Source organism: Podarcis bocagei, assembly GCF_964188305.1.
Source record: "Podarcis bocagei genome assembly, chromosome: 12".
NCBI lineage: Eukaryota > Metazoa > Chordata > Lepidosauria > Squamata > Lacertidae > Podarcis > Podarcis bocagei.
Window position 1 is genome coordinate 23,833,183 of NC_138137.1, and position 13,889 is coordinate 23,847,071.

General features: G+C 43.9%; 1 protein-coding gene across 7 annotated transcripts in view; it reads right to left on the bottom strand.

Annotated features, from left to right (window-relative positions):
• Positions 1 to 13,889, bottom strand: part of CREB5 (cAMP responsive element binding protein 5) — a 268,384-nt gene that overhangs the window by 170,493 nt on the left and 84,002 nt on the right. For all 7 annotated transcript variants that reach the window (XM_081164724.1, XM_081164722.1, XM_081164723.1 and 4 more), the window contains one exon: positions 1,003 to 1,175. In XM_081164724.1, the coding sequence (XP_081020850.1) occupies positions 1,003 to 1,175 (173 nt within the window). The remainder of the gene's footprint in view (positions 1 to 1,002; positions 1,176 to 13,889) is intronic.

Sequence of the window (13,889 nt, forward strand, 5' to 3'; positions counted from 1 at the left end):
AGTGGAGCTGGCCGGCTGCCTCAGCGTCTCGCTGGCTCAGTCGCCCCCAAACTCTAGGCGCAGAACTGCCTGCAGCAGAAGAGCCTGCTGCAGCGCTCCAACCAACGGGCAGGCTCTTCCCCGGACTCAACTCTCAGGCCCCGGACTCTCAGCCTGGTGCCCCTGAGAGCCCCGCACCCCTAGCGCCTATGCGTAAGACGGCCCTGAGACCAGCAATGCCTCCTAGTCACCAAGAAGCCACTGTAGAGGTGTAATGGCAGTGGGGAGGCTGCGGAGGAGGAGACAGATCTGGCTTCCAAGGAGCACACCACAGCTGTTATGGCTATCACAGCAGTAGCAGCAGCAGCGAGCTATGCATTCCTTGGAGGCCAGATCTGCTGCCCCTGTGGTAGTTGCCTCACTTTGCCTCATGGGTGGGGTGGCCCTGAAGGTCACAGAACATATTGATGGGTGGTCAGCTTCCTTCCTCTTAAAGATAGCTCTGGGCTTTTGTGGAGAGGAGAGGCTATCACTTAAGCTCTCAGTTATGATTAGCTTTGCATTATAGACTCCAAATTGTACAGAATAAATGTGGGGTCTCTCTCTAGGATAGTAATCTGAGATATATGAACAAACACAGTAGGTTTTCAATGAATGGCTCTTCTGGTGGCTGAAATGCTAAGCAATACTATTGATAAGGGTTGAGAGACTACTCAACAGCTCAGCTCGTCGGCGTACAAGTCCCCTGCGGGTCCATACAGTCAGTAAAAGAAGGAAATTCCAGCCAAGTAATTTGGAGCAAAACAGCAGTCAGTAGACTTAGATCCTTTATTGTTGCGCAACAGGTTTCAACAGCAGTAAGAACCCTGAGCGTGAATTTCTGTGACACTACATAACCGACACTACCCATCTCTAGATTATCTTGCAAACGTTTTGCTGTGTATCATTCATCAAACACAACATCTGGCACAACACCTAGACCAGCACTTCATCCAAGCAAGAATCAACCGAGGCTGTCCTTACCCAATCTGCCGATTCGTGGAAGGTGCTTGTGTTATGACGGAACTCGATTGCGGAGATGGCATGGCTTGTTGAATAACGATGCTGGTGTCGTGGTTTGGCATCCTTGGATTTGAGAGCTGGTGCGTCCCCGGTGCTGCCATGGCTCCTCCAACGGCGTTATGCATTGAAATATTCTGTAAGAAGGGGATTGGGAGAGTAAATTGGATGCTATAGTGTGTTGTTTTTAATTTCCCTCCTGCCTAAAATTAGGGATCTGGAAGTGTCAACAAAAAACGAAAAGTTATTGGCTCCCAGCAAACTGCGTGTCAATAGATCTTGTTCTAACTAACAGCTATAAAGAAATGAAAAATAACTCTTCTGCTTTTACAGTGCAACACAAATTGAAAATACTTGGAAGTTGACTAATCACTCTTCTGTACATCTGACTCGTGATTTATAATATAGACATTTTGCACATATCCATTTGCCTGTGTGTGATATATATTTCATTTGAAAATGATTTTCACGGTCAGTCTATGGCACATTGATTTAGTATTCAGCCTGGTGCTACAGTATTAGATCTGCTGAGAATGATAAGTGAATTGGGTTTGACAGGACTCAGAATAACAACTAGTGCGTGTATATATATAACCAATATATGTATAACCAATACAAAGTTATTACTGGACTCATCTTTGCTCTCTCATTATTGCTCTAACACCTGTTGGTACACAAGATATGTTTTTGAGTATCCTAGAGTTTTTGTTAAGTGGTAAGAAGAGCTAGACATGAAAGTCAAAAATTTAAGGGTAATCACAAGGAAGTAACATTATCGCCACAGATAAGTGAGTATCTAGAGTGAATTCAGCAGCTGAGACCTGAAACAGGAACAGGAAGTTGACATCTAGAATTCATAGACTCATATAATGGAAGGAACCCTTCCATTATATGATCCTATGAATTCTAAATGTCATCTAGTTCAGTGTTTCCCAACCGGTGTTCCGCGGCACACTACTGTGCCGTGAGACATCGGCTGGTGTGCCGTGGGAGGGAGGCGGGCGAGTCGGGCGGCGAGAGGCGGCGGCGGCGAGGATCCGCGTCGAGCCGGGGGCGGCTCCGCGGTGGTGGTGCCGAGCGGCGGGGCAGCGCGCGCAAAAGGGAGGAGCGCGAGACAGCGGAGGAGGAGGAGGCCGGCATGTCCGGGCAGCAGCAGCAGCAGCAGCAGCAGCAACTCCCGCCGCCGCCCCCTCCTCCGCCCGCTATCGCCGCCACCACCACAACAGCCGCCGCCGCCTCAGCTGCCGCCGTCCCTCAGTCCCTCGCTCTGCTGCCTCCTCCCACCCCGGCAAGGGGGAGGGGAAAAACTTTCACTTTTGTGCGTCCCTCCCGGCGTGATGCTGCGCGCTGACGTCACGGGGCGGGGCTTTAATGGTGGTGTGCCGCGAGATTTTTTTACGGTAAACAGGTGTGCCGTTGCCCAAAAACGTTTGGGAAACACTGATCTAGTTATCTAGTCCAACCCCTTGCAATGCAGGAATCCAGCCCACAGCTATCCCTGAGTGGGCTTGAACCACCAACCTTCTGCTTAACAGCCAGGTGCGCCAACCCATTGTGCCACGATAATAAAATCACCTTTAATTAACTGAGGAAATGAACTAGATTGCCCAAGAGAAGCACAGCAAGGTCCCAACCTCGTGCTGCCTTTCTAAACCTGCAAACACAGGGATGGGGTGGCATCCGTGGAGGTGTGGGAAGAGCAAAGCATTCCTCCACCCCCCGGATCTTCTATAATAATTGCCCTCCACATCCCCACATTCCTGTATTTGCAAAAGCAGTTTTGGTGATTGCATTAAAAATATCACCCATCTAGAAGCACAGCTAAGGTTTTTCTTCAGCCCTCACTGTTAATCAAGAAAGTGCATAGCAGGCCACTATCTGTCAGATGCTGCCTCACAAAGAAGAGGAACAGATATCTTTCAGGCCTACAGAGACAGATGACCAGCTTGAGAAGCATTTGACTTCGACTAACTTTCTCTGCTGCTGTTAGACAAATCTTGATTGGTCCAGCCTGGTCTTCTTCCTGGGTCAATGCCAGCCCTGAACACTCTTGACAGCAGCCACATCCACTGTTTTTATATCATGATAAGTACTCTAAACTCTCCTGAGTGTGTGATAATGCTAAAAGCAAGATGAGCAAGAGCACTAGGAAGTTGTGAATGGACGAGTGAAGAGACAAAAAGCGATGCACACTGCTGTAACAACTGGGTAAAAAATACGAGTCCCTGAAATACTGCTTGACTGCAAAGTTCTACTGCCAACAGAATGGTTAGCAAACATTGCATGCATGGGAATAGGAAGAACATATTTATGGTTGTTAGATCATCTGGTACCCAGCACCTTTCTCGGATTTCTGATTTCCGAATTGTAGCTGCATAGTTTGACAGAATCCCAAAAGGACACTGAGCCTCCTGGTTCTCAACTGCCAGAGCTATATATATTGAACCAACTTTGGGGATTGATAGTGCCAGTGTTGTTAATCAGTGGGCAGCCCTGTTTTATTCTGCTTTGCCAGGACCTTTATTTAAACATGCAGTGATTCTTCTGACTTCTATTTTAATCTACCAGACACAAGAGTAAAAGTTTTCAGGTGAGGCTTTTGTTTTATTTTAGTCACAGGTTGTGGGCACATACCATACAGTTAAAACCCACACACCAAAGAATCCTGGGAACTGTGGTTTGTAAAGGGTGCTGAGAGTTGTAGCTCTGTGAGGGACAAACTACAGTTCCCAGAATTCTTTGGGGGAGGGCGCTGGAAATGTATGGTGTGTATGCAGCCATAGTTTGGGAAGGTTGCAGGATCAGCCCAAATGCCTAAGGTCATGTCACAGAACTGTAGGACATAGAGCATGGGTTTGTAAACTAAGGCCCGTGGGCCAGACCAGGCCCAATTGCCTTCTAGATCCGGCCCATGGACGGTCCAGGAATTCAGGCAGCCAGCATAGCGCGAGCATGCAATGGTTTTTGCGATTCAGCCAGGCTTGGGGGTCAAAAGTGAGGTGGGAGGATGCTCGAGACAAGCCCCTTCTCTGTCCGTCGTGCACAATCTTTCCTTCTGGGGTGGGGAAGAGGGTAAAGGAGGCACAGTTCAGATTTCCAACATGGAGCTGCCGGCAAATGACCTCAGGAAGGGCAGTTGTGGCGGCAGGGGCTCGGAGGTGCCTCAGGAGCGACACCCGCCGGTGTCTGAGAGGGACTTCCGGGTTAGCGCGAACGGCTAATGGCGGATTCCCTCCGAGCTCCGGAGGGAATCGGCTCCGCAGGATCAGGGTCTTACCACTGCGGCGACGCGGGGACCCTTAAAAATCACAGGCAAAGGAGCCTGAGAACTTGGTGACTCGGCACCATATGTGACCCCCCCGACCTGCGAAAGAGCCTTTTTAAGGCTCCGGAACGGGGGATGGGGTGAGCGGCGCAGTGCTGTGAGTCGACTGCTTCTCCTGCGGAGGGAAGCCGCGTTGCCATGGCCAGAGAGTGCTGACTTTTTCCTGTGAATTGGACTCTAAAACTACAACCCATGAGTAGAATGGAACTGGATTCGGAAAAAATTTAACTTTGAATTAGGCACGATCGGGGAAGACGTAAGCAGGAAGTCCGTCTCCCCATCCTGTAAACAATCTGAAGCAAGGACCTACTAACTAAGGTCGAGAGAAATTTTTTCTCATTTATTGGGTTAAAGTTATTAATTTCACGACTTGGCATGATAAGAATTTTACCGGAGGAGAAGAGCTAATTTTGGGAACTGAAGTTTCGCCTCCCCCCAGACCCGGGAGTGATCTGCGTGAAAGCCTGGTGAAAAGGTACAGAAGATTTTGACAGCTGTCAAATTAGCTGTCAAAACGGCAAAAGAGAACTTTGTTTCTGCTGTTTCTGCTGGCTGTATTTGCTACAATTTGATTATATTTTGTGGAAAATAAGGAGAACTGATACAATTTAATTTGACTTTTGGATTTGAACTGGAAGGAATACTAAGTAACCAAAATCCCTCTAGAGGGGCTTTGGGATATTACAAGGATGGCTGAAGGAGGAAGAATTCAAGATAAACTGGACAAAATCTTTGTTCTCTTGGGAAAGATACACGACCAAATTGATGTTTTGGCTACAAAGGCTGAAATTCTGGACTTAACAGTAAACAAACCTATTGAATTGGATAAGGATCTGACACAGGAAGCCTATGCAGCTGGTAAAGAAGAGAAATTGGAGAGCTTGGAGAATGTGGAGAAAGAGATACATGCTGTCTCCGAGGATAAGGAAGGAGGAGTTGTAATGCTACAGAAGACAGAGGAGGGCCAGAGGCTTGACAAGATGGCTATAAAGGGAAATAAGAACTTGATGGTGAAAATTTGGTTTAATTTGGAGACTGAAAGATGGAGGGATCTCCTTATGAGGAGATGTGAAGATCCAAGGATTACAAATTTGATTAAAGTGGAAATTGGAGCTTTGGGGACATTTGGACTTGAAAGAAGTAAGATACGAGATCTTGGCTCCACTCTGAAGTATGGAGCTCTGGCTGGAAGAAACATGGACCCTATTGGGCTTGAACTTCTCCGAGAGATGGTGTTTAACACCAAAGACTATCAAAAAAACCGGCAGAGAGGAATTGAGAGAGATTTAAGGGCCTCGGATGTGAGGTCTCCAGGCTGACAGTAAACTGACTGTTATGGGTTGGGGATTGAAACTGGGAAAAGGGGGGGATGGAGCTTGGGAATCCAAAGGCTATACAATTATAACTTGTTTTTGTTTTCATTTCGTTTTGCCTTTCGTATGAAAAGTGGGGAAATCGTGGAAGGGAAATTAGGCCGACTTTAGAATCAGGTGTCAAGAATAAGAAAGAAAGATATAATTAATAATTAAGACATATGTATTGATGTATAAATATTGTTGCTTATAAGGTAAGAAAAGAAGAAGAAGAAAAAAAGAAAAAGAGGAACTAAATATAAGGAGGTCATAAATTAGGGATAAGAACTTGTTGAGCCAACATTGAACTAGAATACAAGAGGGGGGTGCGGGGAAGTCAGGGAAATAAGTTTTAGAAAATAAGGATTGTGATGAAAATTGGTGTGTGTTTTGTAGTGTCTGTTTGTCTATTCTCTGTCTTTTGTATGTCTGTCTCTTTGTTTTTATGTGTATTTTAAAAATTTTCAATAAATATTTATTAAAAAAAAAAAGGAGCGACACCCGCCGGTGTCTGTGGCGGCCGAAGCGGGGAGCGCCTGGGCAGCTGCACTCCGAAGCAGTTCTGCGCTCTGCTGAGGCGGCCGCTCATTAGCTACGCGGTACGAGCCATGGAAAGGTAAATAGCCGCTGCAGCCTCGTCTTCCCTCACGTGGGGAAAAGAACATTTTTGCTTGAGTGGCGCTGGCCTGACTTAGCATGACCAACGGCTTTCCCCTTCACCCACGCATGTGCACACGCTCTCCAGGGCTGACAGGAATGGTGCGCTTACCTCAGTCCCCCACCCTGCCTTACAAGAGAAAATAACTGTCAATGCATAGAACACAAAGGAAGCAGCGTGGGTGTATGAGGGAACAACCCCCCCAAATTATATTTGGGCAATATTGGGGTGCTGCAGCAGGTGCCCCCACTATTGCGTCCAATGGAAGGACAGAGGCAGAGGGGGCACCAGATTTTGGCGCTGCACAGGGCACCCCTGAAATTTGAGACACTGACAGCTGTGTATCCCATTGCTTTGGTTGAGTGCACAATGTTAAAGCAGAACCTACTAAGCTACCATCTATACAGACTTCCAATATACATATATTGGATTAAATCAACCATGCAATGATGACAGCAGAGGAAGACTCGCAGAACTTTCCACAGAAAACATTCCTGGCAATCATTTCTTTTGTGGCATGAACAGGCTTCTTCATTCCATCTCCTGCGTGCAGCTAGTCTTAAATGTAAACATCGCTAACTCTTCTGATGGCTTCCTCAAAAACACAATGGATTAAGTGCTTTTCATCTTTTATCTTAATTTTTGTGACATGATCTCATTAGTGGTGCCCTCTAATTATCGATGGAAATGAATAATGAAAGATGCCTCCTGTTTTCCAGACCCATCAATAACATGCATCCAGGTCCCTTTTTTGTATCTCCACAGATTATCCCTTTGACATATGCTTTTACATACACGATAGTATACAATGTATACCGGATGTGCCAGTGGCTATGTTAGAACAAAGTCTGAGCAGAGTTTTTGTTGTTGTTGTTGTAAGGCATTCTAGATTAAAGGAAAAAGCAGTATTTTGAAAGGCATGGAGCCTAGTTTCACGAACCATTACATGAGAATGTTAAAATAAATTTTCATATAGGGAAAATACACGCTGCCATGGAGGAATACTGAAAGAGTACATTTCAAGCTTCAAAAAGGAGGACCCATATACTACATGGACCAAAGGTTATTTATTTCACAAACAATCAGCTGCCTGAGATCATCACTCAAGCAGCACTGCACACAAAGCACTCCTTATGTTCCAGTTGAAATTGCAGTAACACAAAATACGTACCGCACAATTAGGGTCATTTACTATATGTTGCACCGGGATAACTGCACAGCATCCTGCTAATTGAAGGCCACTGAGCAGGGGAATTCAACTGGATGGATAGCTTTTTATTTATATTTTGTCTTAATAGTACTGAAGCCATAAAGGGAGCATTTTTTCTCCCTTCTTCTTCCTGAAACTGCCTGTTGTGGAGTTTATAAAACAGGAATTTGGCAGCATGTCAGTGGTGCAAACTGATTTCCTCTTCTAAATGTAATTTTTAAAAGCAAACAAACAAGGTTATGTCTGCTAATGAAGCATTACATGCTACTCTGGAGCTTTCCCCCCTCTTTCTTTTTGGTCGAGCAAACGCAATCTCAATAGAAAACAGTTAATGGCCTTGCAAAGGAATATATTTGCTTCAAATTCATTCAGTAAGTATCTCTGTCCAAATGAAAGCATCACTTTATATTATAGCAATCCCGTATACTTTTGCTCCACAAACGTACCGTATTTTTTGCACCATAACACTCACTTTTTTCCTCCTAGAAAGTAAGGGGAAATGTCTGTGTGTGTTATGGAGGGAATGCCTACGGGTGGCATGCCTACGGATTTTCCTCCTCTAAAAACTACGTGTGTGTTATGGTCAGGTGCGTGTTATAGAGTGAAAAATACGGTAATCAGGAATAGAATTTCACCTACAACAAAAATCAGCAGTTTTGCTGAGAAATGTGGGGTACTATATTATGTCAATATTTATTTTTTTAAAAAAACACATAGCTAACTATAGGCTGCCATCAGCAACTTCAGTATAATATTGTACTTAATTGATTAAAGTTTACTTAGATATACATGATTATATCCTCCAAATGTTGTTGGACTACCAGTCTATGTTGCCAATGGCCAGAGATCATGTGATTTTTCATCCCTACTCTAAGGATTCATTTTGGCATAACATGGTGTGTCCCATTGGCATATCCATCAGTTCAGTCAACAGATTCTCACTGGAATTCTAAAAACTCATTGGCCTATGTCTGTGGACCAATAGAGGTTTGATGGAATGCCCACAAAGGATCCATCACACTCTGACCTTTTGAATTCCACCAGCTCATAAAAAAGCTGTGTTCACCAGCCAACTATAAATATGAAATATCACAAGTTACATATCCATATCTTTAGCAACAGTATCATTTCACTTTCCTCTTAGCAAACTGTGAACCGAATCCCAATGCAGTGTAGATCTCTCTTGCTTCAGTTAAGATTAAAAGAACTGGCTTTTTTTTCCTTTCACATAGTTAATCCTGTGTAATTCAATCAATGTTCAAGACAGAATTCTTACATTTAAGTTTTTCATCATAAATATAGTTTCTTAACAGATTCTTTTTTCATGCTGTTTGTGAATTGAAAACTCTGGGGTACAATTTTTCCAAATACAAATAAACAGTAAACATGGCTAATGCTCCTGAAGAGCAGCTGACCTACCCAGACTATTACATTATGCTGATTTTTCTGTTACTATAACTCCTACAGAGGTATCCACACTCAAGACCAGTCGGGAGATTTATAGCATTGCTTCCAAACGACTATGGACATGAATCTCTCACCTTGCATGGTTTTACATGCCAGTATCAATATGAAACATGCTTTCCTAAATTATGGTTATTGCCAGATCTGCTCTGAAGACATGCACAGGAAATGCACCTTTATTGTAGCCAAATGTATAAAGGTCCAGAGTTGTTTTAAAAGATGCTTCCTTCAAAATTTGCAACTCGGATTTAAAATATCCAGAACTGGTTGGCCTTGGAGGGGTAATTAGAATGTTGTGTATGCAAATCAAAGCTGGTGGATCAAAAATATGTGGGGGAGGGTGAAACTTAACAAAAAATAAGAATCTTGCAAGTATGTGAAGAAAAATTAAATGACATCTATTACCATCATTTTTTAAAAAAATATAGCATCCAAGTCTTTGAACTGCCCTCTTTTCAATTGAAAAAGGAAAAGTACAGAAAGTAAGTTCCGTTTTTAAACGAAGTCTTTTGCCACTTTTTTTTTAATAAAAAAAGCTTATTAGTTTCTCTACACACAAATGTTCTCAGAATAGCTTAACCTTGAATGGCTTAAGAGTGGGAACTTTTTAGAGTGATAATAATTTAATCCTGGCGGTAGCACAGTATTGATGCATGCATTTTCCCCCTGAGCAATTGTCTAAATCATACACAAGAGAGTGTTTGTTTTTAAAGGCAGTATAGATATTTTCCTCAGCTTCGTTTTAGCGATTGCCCACTTCCAGGAGGGCATCCTGTCACTGCAAGATTGAAGTGGATGGATGCCAGAACAGAGGAGGAATGCTAATACTGTCCTTCTTCACACTGATAGTTCCTCCAGTTCTAGTTAATAATTATGCCCCTTCATTGTGCGCTATAATCTTTTAAAGATTACAACGCTCCTTTGGGAACAAGCCAAGAACCAGGGGAAATTCTCTCAAGGAAAACTGATAACCGTCTCCCTATCTGCTCTGAAAAGGCTTTTCTGCAAGGAATTCCGCCCTAACCCTTCTCCTGCCAAATTCAAGAGAGCTGACTCAGAGAACTGGCATTAGTGAGGGACAGTGTTTTGATGGACCAAATGAGCTCAAATGTTGCTCACCTCTGCTATAAGTAAGTGTTGTGGGCTTTGCTAACTATATGGAATAATGCAAGGCAGCAGAGGTGTAGCATGGGGGTGGGCAGCAGGGGCCACTGCTGCGGGCACACATTCAGAAGGGCGCAACTGGGCTGCCGCGAGACTGGGAGGAAAGGTGGCTTTTTATTCTGGTTCTGCAACACAGAGTGCGCCTCTCTTGGTCAACTGGATTGGCTGCGAGTGGAGAGCGGGTTTGCTGGGGCGGAGCCCCTTCTGTATGCCCTTGAAATAAATAAATTAAGGTCTTATGCATATAATAAAGGTTCGTAAACGTACCAAGCAAACACGTACATAGATGTATAGGCCAAATGTCTGAAGCTGCACAGGAGAGCAGCCATGGAGCCATTGTTACTCGCAGGCTGACCAGGTGTTTTCTCTGCAAGGTCAAATGGTGGAGCCTCCCCATTGTCTTCTCCTTCGCAAATCCTGTCTTAAGGGTATGTCTGTGTATGAATAGGGTGAGCCTGTGACTTGGCTCAGGAACTAAGTACTTATCATTACAAAAGACTGGCCAGGCTCCCCAAGGTATCAATCCAGTAAATATTAACAGGTAACTTGCCAGACAGGAGGTAAACAACCCACTCAGATTATGAGGTAAACAACCCACTCAGATTTCTGCTTTAGCCCACCCTCTCTGTGATCTAGGTATGATGTATCTGGGGGTGGTCTTTGACTCCAAGGTGGGCAATTTAAAATTTCTATATAAGGGTGGACACACCTGGGTTCTGGGTCCTCCTCCTTCTCCTGTGTGTGAAGGGGGCACCCTGTTGCAACAGTTCAATAAAGATCAGGCTTACAAACTGCTTTGCTTCTCAATATTCTCTGGTTGGCCTCTGTTTTTTCCTCCGACCGATGGAGAACCTACAAGGACTCTATAAGGGCTCTTGTGTCCCCCCATAAGGGAATAAGGGCAGATTTTCGTTTATTACACCCTCCAAATCTCCAAATCTCAATCCTGCTTCTCCTCGTTGTTTCCATATTTTCCACATCTCGGTTTTAACATTTCTTTGTCTCTGGCTCTGTGATTCTCAATCATGTCAGACATCATATATCCTTTCATCCATCGAATACAGCTTTATTTGCCTATAAATCTTTTTTCAACTGTCTTCTTGCCAGCCTACGGAGATTCCTGTGGGTGCACTACAGGTGAGTTGTGGTGCCCAGCCTCTTTTATACCTTGCCTTGGGTGCTGGATACAGACGCTATGCAACAGCAGGTAAAAGGTAAAGGTAAAGGACCCCTGGATGGTTAAGTCCAGTCAAAGGCGACTCTGAGGTTGTGGCGCTCATCTCACTTTCAGGCCGAGGGAGCCGGCGTTTGTCCACAGACAGCTTTCCAGGTCATGTGGCCACCATGACTAAACCGCTTCTGGTGCAACAGGACACTGTGATGGAAGCCAAGGCACACGTTTACCTTCCCGCCACACCAGTACCTATTTATCTACTGGTGTGCTTTTGAACTGGCGTGCTTTCGAACTGCTAGGTTGGCAGGAGCTGGGACTGAGCAACGGGAGCTCACCCTGTCGTGGGGATTAGAACCGCCGACCTTCTGATCACTGGCCCAAGGGGCTCAGTGGTTTAGACCACAGCGCCACCTACGTCCCACGGGGCAGAGGACACAGGGCAGGACTGGAGAGGCTGCAGGTTGCAGCAGTTTGGACTCCTTAGGAGCATGTACAAATTCACCCTATTTTCTGACAATAGCTAAGGTGTATATGAAGTAACAAACGTAAGAGGGATCAGTTGTTTTCTTATGGAACAGTCTTTTTAAAAAAACAGCAACAATAACCAGTACATTAATTTCCACACACATGTCTTGCAGTGCTTGGAGAGGCCACGAAAAGGGCATTCTTTCACTAAAGCAACATAAAGGGCTTAAGACGGGATGATCAGTATCCCATTGTTAGCTGCCACTAATACCTAACATATCAAATCTAGATCCCCTACTTTACTAGGGGGCTGTTCCTGCTTTAGTGGATTTATGCCTCCTATATTGTTTCTGTTTTCTTTTCCTTTGACCTTGAGGCACAAATTAAGGGCCTGCATTGTGGGATTAACTCTTGTAGTTACTCGCTGTATATGTCCTCATCAACAACAGCATTTCTTTTGCAGAAAGGAAACATGCCTTTTGGGAATAGGAAGCAAGGCCCAATTGCAAAAGCCCCGGATATCCTGAGGGAGGCTTAGAATAGATTGGGGCAGCCTGTATAAGGTGAAACAAATCCAGTTGACACAGCAACCGGAATCCTCTGTCCTTCGCCATTCGTTTAAGCAGCAAGTAGATTTATAAGTAAATAATAATGCCATGGCTGCAACCCTAAACTTATTAAAGCCCCTTGAATTCAGAAAGATTTACTTCTTAGTAAGCATACAGAGGGTTGTGCCGCACATCACACAGAGTGCAGTGAGAGGCTGGCAAAATAATTCAAAGGAGACGAAAAGAAATTCGTCAATGGTAATTTTTAAAAAAAGATCTCTGAGCAATCAGTTCATTTGGGCCACGATCCTAAACACAATTGCATGGGAGGAAGTCCTGTTGATCTCACTGGAGCTTACCTCTGAGTAAACATATATAGGAACTGAACTGTTAGCGACAGATTTACCTGCTTGTTAACATCAGGCAGGAATCTTCGTTGCAGTTTTTTGGGCACCTGCTAAAAACACATCGAATCATAGAACTGTAGAGATGGAATGGCCCCAAGCGTCATTAATTAATTCAAAACGCTGTAATGCAGTACAGTGGTACCTCAGGTTACATACGCTTCAGGTTACATACGCTTCAGGTTACATACGCTTCAGGTTACATACTCCGCTAACCCAGAAATAGTGCTTCAGGTTAAGAACTTTGCTTCAGGTTGAGAACAGAAATTGTGCTCCGGCGGTGCGGCGGCAGCAGGAGGCCCCATTGGCTAAAGTGGTGCTTCATGTTAAGAACAGTTTCAGGTTAAATACAGACCTCCGGAACAAATTAAGTACTTAACCCGAGGTACCACTGTAATCCTGTTCACAGCTGCTATTAATAATAATAATAATAATAATAATAATAATAATATCCCTACCTGGACTCAAACCACCAACCTTCTGGGTAACAGCCAGATGCACTAATTCAGTGTGCCTTATTTATTTATTTATTTATTTGTTGAATTTATATACCGCCCTATACCTGGAGGTCTCAGGGCAGTTCACAGAAAAGATCACAATAGATAAAATCAAAATATGAACAATAACCCAAAAACAACCCCACCCAAAAAAGAACCACATTTTAAAAGGGTATAGGATTACTTTTAGCGTTAATGTTAACTAATTTACTTGTGTTCAACTGATAATCTTAATATATTTTTTTCTAAATGTCTTACAGGAGGTTTTATTACAGTCAAGTGGTATATACTGTGCATTTTGTTAGAGAAATAAATAGAGCGTCACGTCAAATACAACTCAATGTGGATCTCATTTGAAAAGCAAATGAAACTGATTCCTGAAGTATAAGGAAAGAGTAGAGATGGGGGAGAAATGCAATCAAGTTCACATTTAAGGGAGAACCTACCAAATTTGAACTTTCTGAAACAATATTCAAACCAAAACATAGGGAATCATTCAAAATTAACACGTTTCTGAATTCTGCAGTTCTCCAGCCTAGTAATGTGTACAAAAATGGATATGCTGCAGTAATGTATGATCAGAAATGCAT